This window comes from Equus asinus, chromosome 4 (genome assembly GCF_041296235.1).
Source record: "Equus asinus isolate D_3611 breed Donkey chromosome 4, EquAss-T2T_v2, whole genome shotgun sequence".
NCBI classification, from domain to species: Eukaryota; Metazoa; Chordata; class Mammalia; order Perissodactyla; family Equidae; genus Equus; species Equus asinus.
In genome coordinates, this window is record NC_091793.1 from 50,675,974 (window position 1) to 50,694,688 (window position 18,715).

At 38.3% G+C, this 18,715-nt stretch overlaps 1 protein-coding gene across 1 annotated transcript in view; it reads right to left on the reverse strand.

Annotated features, from left to right (window-relative positions):
• Nucleotides 1–18,715, reverse strand: part of OTOGL (otogelin like) — a 205,822-nt gene that overhangs the window by 142,482 nt on the left and 44,625 nt on the right. The window contains exons 3-5 of the mRNA XM_070507248.1: nucleotides 6,281–6,461; nucleotides 1,295–1,392; nucleotides 255–294 (exon numbers count right to left, since the gene is read on the reverse strand). Coding sequence (XP_070363349.1) covers nucleotides 255–294; nucleotides 1,295–1,392; nucleotides 6,281–6,282 — 140 coding nt within the window. The 5' untranslated portion in view covers nucleotides 6,283–6,461. The remainder of the gene's footprint in view (nucleotides 1–254; nucleotides 295–1,294; nucleotides 1,393–6,280; nucleotides 6,462–18,715) is intronic.

The window sequence follows — 18,715 nt, forward strand, 5'->3', positions numbered from 1 at the left end:
TCTACGGTCATTGGACACCACCGAGAGCTCCTCTTGTAATTGGAAGGAAAGGAAATATTCTGCTTCATAGATAAGGAACTGAAGGCACAATCATTTTTAATTTGTGGAAATGTTTTAAAGAACTACATCTCATGCCCTTATTTTGTAAAATATTTCAGTTATTTTTTTTAAAAGCAGATACAGTTTCCTGCTGAGCTTTGCTTGTTCCCGTTAACTTTATGGTTTAGAGGAGAGAAAAAACAAAAAATACTCACTTTGATAATCCCGTCAAGATGGATGATGCACAAATATATCCTGCCAAGAGAAATATATGTATAAGAATGAAAAAGAAGTTGCCCAAACATCTTGGTCACATATTCTGGCTATTAATAGATCATTTTAACCTAAATTCTAAAACTTAGATTGAGTTTTGCTGTTAGTTATTTTGCACTTTCTGGAGGATTTTGACCAGCAAATTCACTGTGAGACATCAGAGTGATGGGCAATCCAGAAAGAATGGGCAGTGAACCTAGCTTTACACAGAACCATGATCCAGTGGGGCAAGCACTAGACTTGGAGTCAGAGATCCAAGTTTTAGTCCTGGTCCTACCACTTAGTAAATGCTACCGAACATATCACAAATAGCAGCACTGGGCAACTTGATCTCCAAAGTCCCTCCAGCTCTCAACGTTCTGTGACATTTTCTCCTTGAAGTTGCAGTCACTATTAGGATTGGAAGACAGCGGCTATGACTCCTCCAGTCTTTTACACTCAACTAATTTCCCCCACTTCCCCTACAAGCTCTAAAATATGCAGTCCTTTTCAGGGATTGAAAACTAGCAACTGAATGTAAATAAACGCTTTCCCCATAAAAATATTTTATAAAAGTTAATTTATAAATAAAATTGCTATGAAAATAATCAAAAATCAATTCTTAGTCCCAAATATCAAAGATCTTATAACGTCTTTTTACTATTCTTTGGGTTGATGACATGAAGACAGTTTTACTCAATTTCTCTCTATTTATTACAAAATTTCAAATGTTAAGCTACCCAGACAACTATGCATATCAACAGTTGCATATCAGAATAAAAGCATGATTTTAACATTTAAAAAAGAGCCAAAAAATGAAACTAAAAGTTCCAAGTTATCTACATTATTAAGAATCTTCAAAATATGATCTGGGTATCATTTAGTATATATCCACTCTAATGACTTCAAAGTACTTTACAGTATAACAGGAAATTGTTCCTATCAGTTACAAGAGACATTAAAATGCAATAAAATAAGGTGAAAATTGAATATCAGTTCTTACCTTGTATTAAAAACAGCAGTATATGAAGCAAGAATATACTCCAAGGTATCATTAAATTGAGTTTTCTCACAATGTTCATTTCAGTGTAGCCTTTCTCCCTGAAATGTAACCAGATTGTTGGTCTTTACTATGATGGCATCTTAGGAGTTTGCGTTTTTGTAGAGGACTCAAATTCTTATAAGTAAAGCTTTGTAATAAAGTAATTCAAAAAGGAACTCCAGGCTTTCTGACTACATACAGCATCTGAGCTTTACACCTCGCAGGCGCCTCCTTGGCTGAGTCTCATTAGTGATGCGCAGGAGCTTCTTGCCTGAGCCGGTGTGAGTTACACCCTACCCACCTCCTGCACATCACATGCCTCTTAAGCCTATATTACCTTTCATAATTTCTAAAGACAGCAGCATCAAACACAAAACTGTTGATATCTCCTGATCTCATGAGACAACCATTATTCCAATTGTTGATCTATTCTCGGTTTTATTCATAAAATAATTACTGTCCTTGGGGGAAAAAAAGGTGAAATAAAATTCTATCAACTATTCCTCAAATGTATAGATGTTCTCATAAATTTTTCTTTAAGAATGTAAAAATTAAGAATTTAAGATCTTAATCCTTTTTCACTGCCTGCATGATTGCTAATTCCATGAGCCAAAAGATGTTTGCCTATAAATTCACATTTTAGCCATAAAAGCACACACAAACTTCACTAAAATTGTAAGTAGATATGTGCCTATGTATACACACACACACACACACACATGCTTGCATGTGTACACTCATTTTAAAGTTTTGATAGATGGGTTTAAATAATTTAAGTATAGTACGTGTTTAATAAATATTTATTGAAAAGTTATAATTCTAAACAGATAAGCTTAGTTATTTATAGTTACATCTTAATATTGGTCCAAAAATATTTACCTACTAGCCACAATCAAAACTATAAAACATTCTAGATACTTAAGAAGATGTTACTACAGAATAAATTTAAAAGTTAAGCTTAAAATTTGTTTAGAGAACCATAATTTTCTTACAAATAAATTTTAAAGTTAAGCCCAGCAATTTGGCTTATGCAGAATGCTTATTGATTTTTTCTGGAAAGGGAGGAAATGTATACGACCAATATACATTACTGAGTCTCTCCTTAATTTACAATAATTTCTCTTGGCTTCAAAATTTCCCATATAAGTCAACCTAAAACATGAAGAATCTATAAATCATGCTTTAGGACTATATTTTTCCCAATCCAGCAATTTAAAATTTTTCACAAGTGGCACACATATGGAAAAATCCCAAATGAAAACCAAAGTTAAATTTTGTGGTTCAAAAAAATAAACATTTTGATAATACACATAGCTATTTCTAAACCCTGCCAGAACTTGGTGAGAAAGGATTAGTAAACAGCAATATAAAGGCATGTGAAAAGCATTTTATTTCTAATATAAACTTAGATATTTTATGTACTTAATTCAAATGTAATAACTCTGAACTTTTCATCTCAAATTTCATACAATATTTTTAAACTTTTGATTTAAAAACATTACAGCCATTTTTAGTGGTTAAAGTTAAAAATTCCAAGGCTATACCATCTGGCATTTTTATTACTGTTTTTCTGTTTTGAACTACATGCATTTAAAAACTGTAAGTTGTTTTGTCTGGTAAAGAAAATAGAAGTTACACAGGAATTCTCAGGCTGACCATTCTTCTACAGACAGAGGTTTAGTGTATGCCTTCTTTCTGTTCCTCCTCCATCCAGGCTCGTAGGAGGTAAGAGATTAGTAAAGGAGAATGAACAATGGCAAAGAAAACAATAACAGAAGTCCTAAATTCTTTTTCAACCAATCACATTATGAACTCATTACATTGAATGGTAGGCTGCATGAAAATGGGCAAAATAGACTTCCATGAATAGCTACAATAGAACAGAGAATTTAGATGAAAGATTAGACCCAGAGCTACATAAAAAGGAATTTATGACTACTGCTACATGTAGTTATTACTGTCAAAATTTAGCTGACAGCTTTTATGTTTCATTCTACCCTTTGACAAAGGAACTTTGGCAAAAAGTGAGCCAGCTTGTGAAAAGAGATTAAGTTCATAGGAAGTCCGAGGAGACTACATAATGCATGAAATCAACAGTTCCCTTTCTGCTACAAGAACACTGCACATTTTCCCACATGGAATATGATCTTTAGAAAGTTGACACCTGACAGCCTACTGGCCTCAACACACCACATTAAAACAACTGACAAGAATGGGAAAATGTTGCCCTTATAGTTTACACGTCAATGATTCTAAAAAAGGTGGGAGAGGGAACATTTCTAATGAAATTCATCATCTTTGAGAAAAATTAATCTTTTTGATGATTTATATAACACTCATTTTTCATTAACTGAGATCAACTAGAAAGTAGATAACGTTTGATTCCCGTCATATCACATTCTACTAGTGAAATGCAATTATTCCTCACTTACTTTACTAAACCTAACACATTTCAGCTTCAATGATTTTATCCAGAATTTTTACCACTGAGCAAGCGAAAAGAATCCTATATCTTTGACATGATTTTAGCCACTCTTAATTTAACTGTCTCATTATAAGAGAGTTTTGCAGCATTCTATTTATGCTTTCAGGAGGTGTGTTGCTGGGCAATCTCTGGGATGTTTCACATAATTTAATTTACAAAAGGCATTTATTTTAGCTTTTCTGAATAAAGATATGATTACGTGTCATAAGCGATATCCGTGATTGTCATGATTTCAGTTTAAAGCTCATCCTTAGAAGTTAACGTGTTATATTTTATACGGACATTAATTTTTCAAGTTTCTAGAGTGCCATTGATTGGCAATATCTAACTGGTATCTTCAAAGAAGTAATGTTCCTACAATGAAAGCTTCCTCTTGTCAACATTTTAGTATCAAATTCAAGACACAATACCAGTATTTCCTGCAGTTCTCTTCCTGCTCTAAACTACCATAGCACCGTGCATTTACACTATATAGTGCAATATCTAATGCACTAGATAGATAACATTATAAATTACGTTGGTTTTTCATGTTTTCAATTCCACTTTATATCTTCAATCATGCTAGATGTATTTATTTTAGAATTGCTGAGACGATGTTATTTGAGTTTCTCGGGAGGAGGAGAGTGCTAGCTCTGTTGTTTGTTGTTTGCTTCTCACACTTAGGGTGGATTACCTCATGAGTTTCATAATTTTGAAATTTGGGTCCATGTCTAGTAGGGCGTTTTCTACGGGAATCCTTTACTGCCAGGGTTGAAGAGATGCCCCTCCAAAACAGATTTTTGCCTCTATTTCTTCCAATTGCTCCAAGGAACTTCATGTTAATTTTTCAGTTGAGGGTTCCCAGGCTACAAACTATAAACTCAAATCCCAAACCCAAAGTGAAGGAAGGCCAAGTCTACTTCCTGCTGTGTTTTTGGCCTCAGTTGATATCCCTTACATCCTTGTGAACTCACTCAACCAATTAAAAGAATGACTATTTTATTTTATTCAGCATTTCCATGTATTCTATATCTGGCAAATCTTTAGATTCTCTAATCTGCCATATTGCCAAAAACAGAAACACCAACTAGAAATAATATATGCTTTTATTTTCCAGGCTGCTACTTTATAAATTTGCAATTTACTTTCTCAGATGAATTACAAACTTGTACTATGGAGCTATCTATGATTCACAGGTAAACTCTTACCTAATTTAACTCTTCTGCTAATTTTATCCAAGCTATTCAAAACAACTATAAATTTGTAAACAAGGCATATCAAAACGTCTCATATTTGGATCAAATTACTTAAAATATGAAGAAAATCCTGTCAAATTCCTATATTCCACGGTTGAATGACTTCATATAATGCCAAGATTCTAACTCTGATATCGGACAGCTTGACTTATAACAATAGCCACTGCAACGGCTATGGAGTGGCAAATAGCAGATTGTCATCTTCTGCCTTCCCAAAACTGGCAAGGTTGATACAGAAAAGCTGCCTTTGGAGACATGGCATCATTGTGGTTTTCAGCAGAGCACCAATCAGTATAAAAACATCACTTAGAAGAAACTAAGCTCTTCATTGTGATTTGAGAGTCACATAAAGGTCAGATCAGCCCCCAAAAATGTTCCTCCGTTATCTTGACATGACCTCTTCCCGAGCTCCCAGCCTGAATTAGTCTTACTGAGTTACTTGCAAAATTGTTATCATTATCTCCCCAAAGCTGCAGTGAAAACACTCTAGTTCCCTTGGAAGGTTTTTTCAGTCTTCTCTTCTAACAAGCTAAGTTTATCAGCTCTACTTTAGAATACCGTAGTGGTTCTCAAAGTCCGTGTGCAAAAATCACCTAGGGAGCGTGTTAGAAGCACAGATTCCCAAACCCACCTCCATTACATCCTGTGTTTTCTGATTTTTGAGTCTAAGGGGATTATGCATCTGGATTATGCTAGAGAATCTAGCTTTAGAGAAATTAAATACCAAGCTAATTCTTTCTGGCAGTAAAAAGGAATGCAAATGAAACACAAATATGGGAGCACCTAAAAATCTCATTGGAGGGGAAAGAAGAAGCAGCTGGAAAAATTAAGTGGAGTTGTTGAAGGCCAGCCTCACTACCAGCTGGTGAGTAGTTTCTTGTTTGGGAAGAGGAAGTAGGTGTGCTTGTGAATTGGCCTACTCTTTCCATGCTTCTCATGCAAAGAAACTCCTCCCAGAGGCCTCACAGCCTCTGCTCCACTGGCAACACATCTTGATGAGTCTCTCTATGATAGGTGGGATAACAGACTTCCCAAAGACATCCATGTCCTAATTCCCAGAACCTGTGAATTTTACCTGACATGGCAAAAAAGACTTTACAGATGTAATGAAGTTAACAGTTCCTTTAAGTTAATTCCCTGTGGGTCCAATGTAATCACAAGTCCTTCTAAGTGACAGAGGGAGTCAGAGGGATCAGAATGAAAGAGATAGGAAACTAACATACTCACATTCTCTGGCCACCAGGAATAAGCACTTGATGCTAAGCAAAATAAAATATGGTGGTCCTGGGGCCAGCGCAGTAGTGTAGTGGTTAAGTTCATGCATTCTCCCTTGGCAGCCATGGATTAACAGGTTTGGATCCTGGGCGCAGACTTAGAACTGTTCCTCAAGCCATGCTGTGGCAGCATCCTACATAAAATAGAGGAAAATTGACACAGATGTAAGCTAAGGGCCAATCTTCCTCACACACACACAAAAGAAAAACAGGTGGTCCTACAACTGATCCAATTCTCTTTCTCAGGTATTGAAATATAAATAACAGAGATAAAAGTCACATGTCATAAGGTTGTGGGCCCTAGACCTTTGTAGTCACATAGAATTAGAGATGGCAGCTATTTTTCAGTTGTGTGCATGCTGTTAAACAAACAAAGAAAGCTATTCTACAAGAAGTAAGAAAATGGAGCAGATGTTCAGAAGGAAGCAAAGAAACAAATGATGGAGAGGATGCTTCACCACAATCTCGTTTCCATGACTACACCAATCCAATAACTTTTTTTATTCGTATTAACTTGATTAGAATTTTATTCCTTGACATGCAATAAGCCATGACTGAGACAGAAGGACTGAGAAAAAGGAGGATGACTGTGACGGTTATCCTCTGTGTCAACACGACAGGGCCACAGGGTGCCCAGATATTTGGTTAAACATTATTCTTAGTGCCCTGGTAGGAAGTTTCTGGATGAGATTAACATTTGAATTGGTAGACTGAGAAAAGCAAATTGCCCTCCCCAATGTGAGTGGGATTCATCGAATCCACTGAAGGACTCAACAGAACAAAAAGGTAAGGAAGGGAGAATTCATTGTCCTTGTCTGCCTGTCTTCAAACTGGGACATCAGTCTTCTCCTGCCTTCATGCTTGGACTTAGACAGGAACTATACCATCAGCCCTCCTGGGTCTCAGCTTGCAGACTGCAGGACTTGCAGTGGCCTGGGTTAACTCCTCCGTGTGGATGACTCCAAGGGCTGCCCTCCACAGGTCAAGCTCATATATTTGATCTTGTAAAGTTAATGAGCCAAGGACTCAAGGAGACTTGGACGAGGGCTCTCAGTCATTGACAAATATCTCTTCCTTTGTATTCTGAATTCAAGTTGCAATTACAACAGTTTTGAAGATGAAGAAAAAGGAAGACTACACAGAGCAATGGATAAATCACAGGTCGTATCTTCACAGAGAAAGGCAGAACATTGACCATCTCCTCCCTACCTTTCCTTGTTTCCCAAGAGTCACTTTTACCTGTGGAAACATGGAACTGAAGCTGGGCACTAGTTCACGTCTCAGGAAATTGCACTCTTGCTCTCAACTACCGCTTGGCACTTAGCATTTAACTAACTTACATTGCCATTTATCTTTTATGAGTCTGCCTGTCACTTCTACTAGATTAGTAGGTGATTGAGAGCTGTGATCCTGACTTACACATCTTTGTGTGTCTCACAGGCCCTCAAACAGTGTTGGATATAAACTAATGCTTAACGAGTACTGTTATTGCTGATGGTAATAATGACGTTGATAAGCATCTCCCTTTCCTGATATGTTTATAGAGGTTGGTGGGTGGATTGGAGGGTGGGGTGGCGTGTGATAGGAAATGAGGCTAGAAAAGGAAGCAAAGTCCAGATCATGGAAAGCCTTACGTTTCAGGCTTAAATAAAGCGAACTTGCTCCTGGAGGCAATTGAGATCCATTAGAAGTTCTAGTGACCATTTTCTTAAAAAGCTCTCTGATAACAAGATGCTACATGAAGTTGAATTCAACATTTCAGAATCCAACAACTGGCTTACTTCCTGGTTTGAGTTTGATTGCTTCCATCTTCACACAAATATCTCCCAAAGAACTCTCCTTTTCATATAGATGAGACAACAGAAACCCCCAGACGCAGGCAGAGGGAAAAAAATAAGAGATAATGAAAATCATAAATAATTATTAATATAAGTTCTGGGGCATTTACTATGAGTAAGCACTATATTAGGTAGTATGAAGATAAAACATATATAAATCATCTCTTCAACTAATTTTGTGAGCACTATAATTCTAGGCAGAAGAAATAAGGAAATGAATATGATAGCCTCTCTCCTCAAAGATTATAGTCCACAGAGGTAAACAACATTACAAATAATCATAAAATTCATTATTTAATTGCAATTGTGGTGTGTGTGCTTAAAGTAAGTAGAAGATGCCCCGAGAGAGTCTTGCAGGAAAGGGGCGTGTCAGGAACGACTTCTAAGGAAAGGTTCCTTTTAAATTGAGGACTGGAGTTGGCCAGAGAGAACCAAAATTTTACCAGGTAGAGAAAACAGCTTGTGTAGATGCCTTGAGAGGAAGAAGCTTGGTAGGTTAGAAGAAATAAAGGGCTTAGTGGGGCTGGAGCAGAGTGAGCCAGGGAGAGAATGGTGCAAGGCTGGGATGGGGAGCAGCAACGTGAGGCCATTCAAGTGCTTCCGGCCATTGTAAGAATTCTGGACTTCACTCCAGGAAGAACAGAAGCTAGTGGAGAGTTTGGAGCAAAGGAGTAACATGCACATGATTTTATATGTATATGTTAGTGTGTGTGTGGGTATACACACATACGTATGTGTGTACAAATGCACACACATGATATACATACAGATAAATGCACACATATGCTTATTATAAATTATGTATATTTTATTTATCTATTTGTTTGTTTTAAGATCACTCTGTAATCAAGGAAAACAAAGGTAAATTCAGGAAAACAGCCATAGGAGATGACTATAGTCTGGTTTAGAGACGATAGTAATTTGGACTAGGATGGAAGATGTGGGAGTTGAGAAAAGAAACTAATTCAGGAAACATTTTGTAGCTAGAGTAACAGAATTTGTTAGTTAATCAGACATTGGGCCTGAGAAGAAAGAGGATGTAAAGGATGATGTTATCTGGCACGATTAATCGAGTGGATGGTGAGGTCATTTACTGAGATAGGAAACACCAGAGAAAGAGCAAGTTTGCACCAATGTGAAGTCTATAGAGAGCAGTTTTGTTTGTTTACTTAAAAGGATACAGGTAATTATTTAAAAGCTGGTAAGGACACCACAGAGAGGGAGATATTGAAAACACAGCGATAGAGGTTACTCAACAGAGAACATTTCTTGAGCAGTAGGAGAGCCTTCTCTGAAGGAGCATATAACCCAGAAGGTGAGAGAAGTTAAATGTATGCAATGGGGATAATACTTTAAATATATAAATATTTTTGCTCTTTTGCAATTTCATGTGTATGTCCTTCTCCCAAGTTAGAATGAGGCATGCATCTGCCTTGGGGATTCAGGTTATTTCAGCCAGGAAATGAGGAGGAAAAAAGAAAATATAAAATTCAGGTTCAAACATACAAAACAGGATTTGTTTGTGTGCAAAAAGACAATAACTTTAAAAGCCAAGTTTTTGCAAGAAAAAAGAAGATTTTCTATACTATTTATCTCCCCCTAAAATATATCAAGGGCAGGACTGAGGGACTGGATCGTAGAGTTTTATATGATGGAGTTCGCAGAGAGGTTAGAGGAGGAAGTCGTTAAATCCCATCTCTCACAGCCGGAGGGACTATGGGGAGGAGAACGGATTGGAGGCCGGAAGGAAGGTGGCTCCGCAGCAGCCAGGCTAAGGGAAGGAGCAGAGTGTTGACAAGCAAAGGGAGGACCTGAGTCTAGCTCTCCTGCGCAGCCCTCAGTGCCACTTGGCAGGTGAGACCACATGCCTCCACGGGACACTGTGGAAGGCGATTAAGGGTCTGACCTCAGAGCTGCAAGAGGGCCGCCATCTTTAGAAAGAACCACCTTGGAAGCAGAAGTCTGCAGGTCAGACTGTGTGGCCAGGGATTCACAGATGGAGTTCAGAGGGTTCCACAAAGCCAGTGCGAGCTGAAATAGAGCCCAGAATCATCAGAGAAATAACCAGATGAACAAAGCAGGAGTTACAGCAGCTTCCATCAGCAGTTGCTAACATCAGCAGGACACTAGGGATAAGACCAATTGTACAGCAGAGGTCGCTAGCCCAAGCAGAAGCCCAGACCAGCCCCTTGTGGCAGAGACCACACTCCTGCAGAGAACACTGTACAGACCTAAGAGCCAGCCTCCCAAAGACACACAAGGACAAGTGAGCCATTCCCCACCCCTAGATGAGGCGGAAGGGACTGGAATTCTGAAGGACATTTCTCTAAGCCATCCAAACAAAGCAGTGGATAGTGGTGATACATTCATCCACAGAAAAAATAGAGAACTTAATTGTTCATTGCACATCTGACTGTGGTGTTGGTAAATCTGAGGCCCCACTACATTTATAAATAACGACATTATTACCTTGACTGTGATAGATGCCACGTGAAGTGGGAAGCTGAAAAGCTATAGCATTTTAGAAGACAGAACTGAGATGTGCCGGGGACAATTGCATTTACTACATCCTGTGAAAGACCAGAGGAGAGAAAATAAGCAATGGATAGGGAAAGAGGGGCTGCAGCCCAGTGCTCACAGACACAGCAAGGCCCCTACTCCCCATCTCATCCACACACATCCCCTGCACACCAAACACCAGGGGCAACTCGGGAATCCACCTCCAGATCCCACCTCACTCGTTAGTGGAGAAAGAGCCAGATTGAGCTCCCATTATTTAAGAGACTGGAACCAAACCTTCAAGAATGGCCTTTTGTGCACTCAGACTGGCCAGAGCAGGCATGAACAGGCATGAAAATGGTGTGAGATGCCACAATTCTCAAGAATATCCTTTTTTGTTGTTGTTATATCCAGTAATGTGCTGATAAATGCTTAACAACCAGCTCAGAGGAAAGGGGAGGGCCCTGATTTACAGCCTTTGCGGATTTCCATGGTGTAAATACTCCCACCATGATCAATTTGAGCTACCAATGTGACTTCATAAAATTCCTGCAAATTTACTCATTGGCTTTCAAGAGCCAGTAGGAGATGGCCCCAGCACACCACTGTGACCCAGTTAAAGAGCCATGAGAGGGCATTGTCTATACCAAAATCTAATTTTTTTCATTTATTTATTTTTAGATTTACATCATAATATATTTCTAATCCTGTGTAGATTACATCATGTTCACCACCCCAAAACTAATCATAGTCCATCCCCTCACATGTGAGCTTAATCACCCCTTTTGCCCTCCATGCTCCCCCCTTCCCCTATGGTAGCCACCAATCCAATCTCTGTTGCTATGTGTTTGTTTGTCGTTGTTTTTATCTTCTACTTATGAGTGAGACCATATGGTATTTGACTTTCTCTCTCTGACTTATTTCGCTCAGCATAGTACCCTCAAGGTCCATCCATGTTGTCACAAATGGCCAGATTTCATCACTTCTTATGGCTGAGTAGTAGTCTATCATGTATAAATACCACATCCTCTTTATCCATTCATCTTGATGGGCACCTAGGTTGCTTCCAAATCTTGGCTATTGTGTATCATGCTGCAATGAACATAGGGGTGCAAGTATCTTTATGCCTTTGTGTTTTCAATTTCTTTGGATAAATACCCAGCAGTGGGATAGCTGGATCATATTCAAAATCTAATTTGAATGGACCTCACCAACTGGTGAGTTTTTACCTGCACTTCTACTAATTAGCACACGTTGTGAGCCTCCAAAGGTTTAAGAAGTCAAATATTAGTTTGAATTAAATTGCATAGATTTCATTTTTATTTAAGCTAGCTTATATCCAGGAAATTGATTTCCCTTTCACCTGAGCTTATATCTTATAGGGTAATTTTTTTTCAATTGCGCTATGACTTCACCAGAAACAAGACCCTTGTAACAAGTACAGAAAAGCCCTCTGCTGGCTCCCTTTTGAAAGTCAACATGCATGCTCTCAGGCTCTGGAGCTTTCGTTTCCCTGAGTTGCCAAGCTGAGCCAAACTGCAAGTTCTGCCTTAAAATGCCATTAAGATAAGAATGGCCTAACTGTTTCTACTAGATTTCATTGTTAAAACATGAGACTCGTCAGTGTATAAATCATATCAAACCACATTATTCAAAAGATTAGTTATAACAGCCTGAAGAACCTTTTATAAACATCAAACTCCTTTTTTAAAAGTTATATTCTGAGATATAGAAAGGAGAGTGAGTGTCTACTTGCTGGCTGCATTAAAAGAAATTACATTAAAAAGAAAAATGAGGTTTTTGTAACACATTTTCTAAACAGCAGGGTTAAGCCAGATGATTTTGAGAAGGCATTTGATTGGGGGAAAAAATTTTAAAGGCCTGATTATTTCACTGTTATTTTAGTCTGACTCACATAATTCTGTTGCTTGTTACTTATACTGCTTTACCATTTTGGAGAATTTTTCCTCATTTCTAGTAGGAAAACAAGCAACAGTTTTATTCATTTTATATAACATTTAAGATTTAGGCAAAAACCTGAGCAAAATAAATCAGTATTACTTTTCTCATCAGAAAAAATAAATGTAAATGCTATACTAAATATAATTTTAGAGTACTCTCTGGTATAATACTATATAAGGGAAAACTTTTCTTATTTAGGCAACAAATATTTATTATAATGTTGTCACATTATTCTTAGTAGAATTCAAAATTTGTCATTGCTCAAAAGATCCAGAACATAGTACTCTGATTATGTTTCTGGTCAGGGCAACTAGAAAAGAGTAGTTTTATTTTTTCTATATGAATCAGTCTTAAGTTACTCTTGGTGACTTAAGGTGACTCTGTTGGGTGATTTAATTTGCGATAAGAAGATCTGGCTTCATTGTCAGGTGGATGGTAGCTGGTGGATTCACTTAAGGTTCTTTAGTTGCAAGTATCAGAAACTTACTCTGGCCAACTTAGGCAAAAGGACAATTATCAGAAGGTTGTTGGAGATTTTATGGAACTAATAGGAAGACTGAAGAATCATGTTTAGGTTTTGCAGTATATACATATACCAAATCATTACATTAAACTTATACAATGTTATACATCAATTATATCTCAATAAAGCTGGGGAAAAAAATTATGCTTAGTAAAATGAATATTAGATTATCACCTAAGACAAGTGAATTCCAATTGTTTCATATTTCCTTACAAAAACTCTGCTTAAGATTTGAAGTCCCCTGAGTGTCTGATTGGGTCACATTCCTCACCTTTGGCTATCCAGAAGGTGTTTCAAGGGACACCTCGGCTGCCATTACTAGCTTTCCAAACTTCCATACACTTGGGGGAATATAATTCGCAAAAGAAAATCAGTGTTGTTAGGAAGAGGAAATAGATGCTAGACAGCTAAAACAATAAAGCTTTGCTACACTGCTTATTGAATTTTGTCTGTGCCATCACTAACTCCATCAATATAAGAGAAAGACAACTACTTCTCTGGGTCTCAGTTTCTTGTTTTGTAAAACGAGGAGACTCCATTAGTTGACTTCAGATTTCCTTTCTATATTTCACATTCACCTTTACTCCTTAGGCAAACAGTGAAGCTCCCTTTGGAAAATGCGTCCATCTAGACAAAGGGACCTCTCCGAGCCCGTGTAGTTGTCAGTCCTCACCATCCCTCCCTCTCAGTTATGCTCAAGTCTTCAGAGGACATCTGCAGCTTTCTGGCACTCGCACTTGTCCAAGTCTCCAGAACGCAGTGGATCTCACTTGGAGGATTTAAAAGTCAAGTACATTTTACTCCAGCACACGTGAGGATGAGTTCTGTTGTCTGAAAAACAACATTTCCTTTACTGAAGAGTAGATGTTCCAGGAAATACATGCCAAAGTTAAGAATAAGATTCTTTAAATTATTTCTGCTTAAAATGAAGTTCTGAAGTTCCTTTCATAAAAATAAGACTTATTTATCTTAACAAAGAAAAGGCCTGGTGCTCCATCTAGAGGACGTTCTGTATTTTCCGGATGAAGGGGCTTGGAGGGACCCTTAGTGACGCCCAGTCCTCTACGTCTTGCTGTGCTCATCTCACCGACGAATCCCATACCGCGCAACGGGGTGGCCATTTCCCTTATCTCCCAATTTCAACTACTTGCTGAATAATAACTTTCTTTTTTACTCATGAAATATTTGGGTACATACTATGTACTCACTGTGCTTACTTTTGGGAGTCTCATGATTAAAACAATTTAAACATAATTTCTAACAACCACTTACAAGTTTATTATCATTTTCATCAACTATCAGAAGCTTTTCTTTTTAATTTGACAGATATTTCCCCTAATTTAAAATATAATAATACATTGGACAAAAATATACATGTCCTTTTTCCCTTAGAATTATACAGCACTTTCCTTCAAAAAGACCTGCCCTTTAAGAGAATGTACAATTTTTATTTTTAGTGACAAGAGTTTCAGTTGGGTAATGCTTCACAGAACGTTGGAGAAACTTCCTTTTTTTGTAAAATCCAGGATCTTATTTTAGTGAAAGCAATGTTTGCAGCATGGCAATTCACTTTTAACCAAATGGAGCACACACATAGCCTCTATTTTCCCATAAAATTCTGTGAGAAAGTAAGGTCATATGGTGAAGCAAAAAAGGAGGGACTAGAAATAAGGATCTGGGAGAGAATCCTGGGAGGGGTTGGCTGGCTGATCTTGGCCTGTGGCCATCTCTGTCAGGGCAGTGTAGCTAACCACGGCGGGACAAGCAGCCTGGGCCCTCGTGTTACTGCACTGGCTTTGTTAGAGGTAGAAAGCAACGACACAGCAAGGTCTGTGAGAACGGAAGCATCACTGAGCAAAAAGTTTTACTCTGGGGTCTGACTTGTTACAGGGGTCTCATCAAAAAGTTCACCAGGTCCTCAGGGTATCCAAGAGAGAAAAAACAATGTTTCAGAACTTCCAAGACACACAGGCCAGGGAAGTAGATTTTCCCATAGAAGGAAAGAGCGAGGGGGAGCGGACTCAGTCTCCTTACCTCTTTTACAAACAATTTGCTACATATTCTCGAAAATAAATTGTGGTCCTTCTAAGGGATGGCTAATGTAATAATTTATGCAGAGAGATGAGTTTCTTGAAAGCAAATCTGGACGAAATTTTATTTTAGAATTCCTTCATTGAAATGGAAACCTTGTTTAAGCACACTATAGTATTTAAAGCCGGTACAGCAGTCCCTGTACCCTCTCTTGCCATGTGAACAGAGACCAGGATAATTTGGTCAGTGTCTCAGAGCTAGTGAGTAGCAGAGCTGGGAACCTCCCAGCGGCTGACTCTGTGCCATCATTCCTCCACAACTATTACAATGTAGTCATTATAAAACTACTTTAACACCAAAGCCCTTACAGAACCACTTGCTGATAAAATCTTAATATCTCATCTCACTAAGAGGTCAACTGTTGGGATGCAGCATTCTTATTTTGAAGGAGAAATGACAGAACAAAACTTTATAAATTGTAACCAAATTTGGTTCTTTTGAGTAAATTTGAATATATTAAGAAACGCAGTAAAGCGTTTTTAAAAATTCACTTAGTGCTTCCCTGCCTTGTTCCAAAACAGTATGTGGGCAGTATCCAATTATTTTAAAGTCATAATATAAAAACAAATTTAAGGATGTGGTATGGCCAGGGTGGATCTGTCCTAGAAGGTAAAGAGAGAGTGGCCTCCCACCCAGGGATGAAACTACCCTTGTCTCCGCCCAGCCCCCTCCCTGATGCTCTAAGAACTGGCCTGCCCAAGGTGGGGAGATGGCTTCCTCTGTGCACTGCGGCCTCACCAAGGCCCGCACCTCACCAGCCTGGGAAAAGCCTGAAGGATACAGTAAAGAAAGAACTATTTTTAAAAAGGGGCCACTAAGAATACTAACACTAAACGAAACTTGGATTGATTCTCAAACTGAGGAGCAACGGTTCGCTTTCCCCATGGTTTTGGCAAAAGATAAAGTCATGAATAGATTCTTCCCAAACTACGAATATTAATTTGATGCCAGTGATAACCTGGATGCCCAAAAGGAAAAGTAGACATCAGCTTTAATTATTTTTTATGCTTCTTTGAATTTCCTTTTATAACTTCTAAGCATTAAAATATTCTAAAAATAGCACTAATTGAAGCATGTATTTTACTGGACTGGGGAGGCTCTTCGGTGGGTCACTTAAGATTCGAGACACGTCCTGCTCCTAAATAAATAGCTCAGCAAATATCAGTGTGCCATCGAGCAGCCTAATAAGTCACATCCAAATGTAATTTCAGTGACAATACTTGCTATTAATGCCATTATGTGCCAAAATAAATCATAAAAACAACAGCATTGTCAGATGCCCAAATTACAAAGACAGAGTCTATAATGTTTCAACCTGCTATAAAAACAGTGCTAGAGGAGCTGTGGCCAGCCCATCAAGAGGCCTGTCAACCTGCATCCCCTACTTCCGATCACCCAAGCTACACTGAAGGTCTAGTCAAACCTCAGGGAGTAGTAGAATCCAGATTTGGTGAGTCTTTCTATTATAGTCAGCTAGTTTCTATCTCTACTGAGCCTCTTCCCACATTTCTATCTGATTGTTTAGCTTCACCTAAAATTATTTCTAAGCAAAGAGGACCACCCTGGCAGAAAGATAGGAATCCATAGGCTTGCTGTCCTTGTGGAATAATGTGGTCCAGGTGCATCAAATAGTGGTTCCCAAACCCAGCCTGCATATTTAGAATTCGCTTGGAGAGCCCCAACCGGACGAATGAAATGCTGCTTTCTGGGTGTGGGACCCAGGCGTTAGTATTTTGTTTTTTAGGCTCCCCAAGCTATTCTAACGCAGCTTTGTGGATGGAGACACTCTCTGGCGAGCATTCAATGATACTGACTTTTGCAATCGATCCCTTTTGGTCATCCAAACAAACATATTCCAGTTTTAGAAGCCACCTAGAAATTTACTTCTTCCAAGAAATGAATTAACACTAAACAATTTTTGCTAAAGGGGGCAGGAGAGGTTAAAGGAAAAGCAAGAGCAGAAGAAAGCCAATTTCATTCTTATGAGACTTAACCAATTTCCCAGCTGCTGGGTCTTGTTTGGTCAATTGGTCAAAATTGGATTCTCTTTGTTTTACTAAGAAGCATGCTTGCTATCTATGCTTCAAAGAAAATAAACATTAAAGTTGAAGACAGTGTTGAGTAAAAAGATTATTCAACTGGGACTCACAAAAATCTGGATCACGTTTAGCAGTTAATAGTTGTGGGACATGGGACCTTGAACTTCTCACTCTATGTCTCATTTTCCCATCAGAAAAATGGAATGATATACTTCTTTCTTCCAAACTCTTTATTAATCTCAGTATCTATTTGTGATCAATTGATCAAAATATCTTAAAGGATGCATTGTTCTTCACATTGCCAAAAGTGGTGGTAGACTTTTTCCCTATGTACTTATATGATATTAGATTAGAGAGATCAAATTATAAAATCCTTAGAAGATTAAAAACAAATAAAATAATTAAAGCAGAGCTGTGGGAAAGCTTTACTCAGACTAAAGTACTGAAAGGTCTGTGAAGGATCGATTGTTTATGATCCTGTTCTCTGGAGACTAAAATTCTTTGGATACACCAGATGGTTTTATTTATACAGCAAAAGTTCAGCTCTAGTGAGGTGCTGCTTGCAAATTCACACACAAATAAAAGAAACTGTATTTATGGATGTGTACATATCCTTGCTAGCAAGAGGGATTTTCCTTTGTTTCTTATGGACCTTTGAGCAAAGTTTATATTTACAATGTTAAGGAGAAGGCACACCATATTGAAAAGGAACAGCAGTCTCCCAATATAGTAAGGTAATCCACAGAACCTAAAATTTCACACAGGAAAGTTGCAGACTTTTGTGGATCTCCTCTATCCAAATGTGGGGCAAATCTAATTTAATTCCCTCTTTGATGTTCATATACAATCTTATCTTCTCAAATAGCATTACTGAAAATGAAAAAGAAACTCCAACCCTCTTCCCATCGGAGTATTTCAAGCTGCATCCTGTGTCCACTCCTGGCACTGAGTCAGTCTTGTCAGCCCAATTTAGAGCACGTGGCCGTGATCCAACTCATTGTGGCTGTTTGTGGTCCCTGGATCAGGTTTCAAAAAAGAAGGGGCAGCAATCCGGTGACCTTCTCAAGATAGTAGAGAGCAACTCTAGTCATGACTGACACCTGATCTTTCTGCTAACATTAGCTCGTAATCAAAGATAGTGCCAAGATTGCATCAGACGCCAGCCTACAAACCTTTCCATCCTCCTCCAAGAGGTGTGGAGCATCCTGTCACCCGCTGAGTTTCGGTTTTGGAATGCCTTTCCCTTTCAGATCCAAGGAAGTTTGGTTTTATTGACATTTGAGATAAAGCCCAAGGCCTGCCTTAATTGAGCTTTCCTGTTATTTTTACAGTGCATGCTTATTACTATTCACTGTCTTCATACCTGGTGAGGTTCAATGTGATTCATAACAAAGAATGGTTATAAAGCTCTAAAATGAACAACCCTAGACATTCAT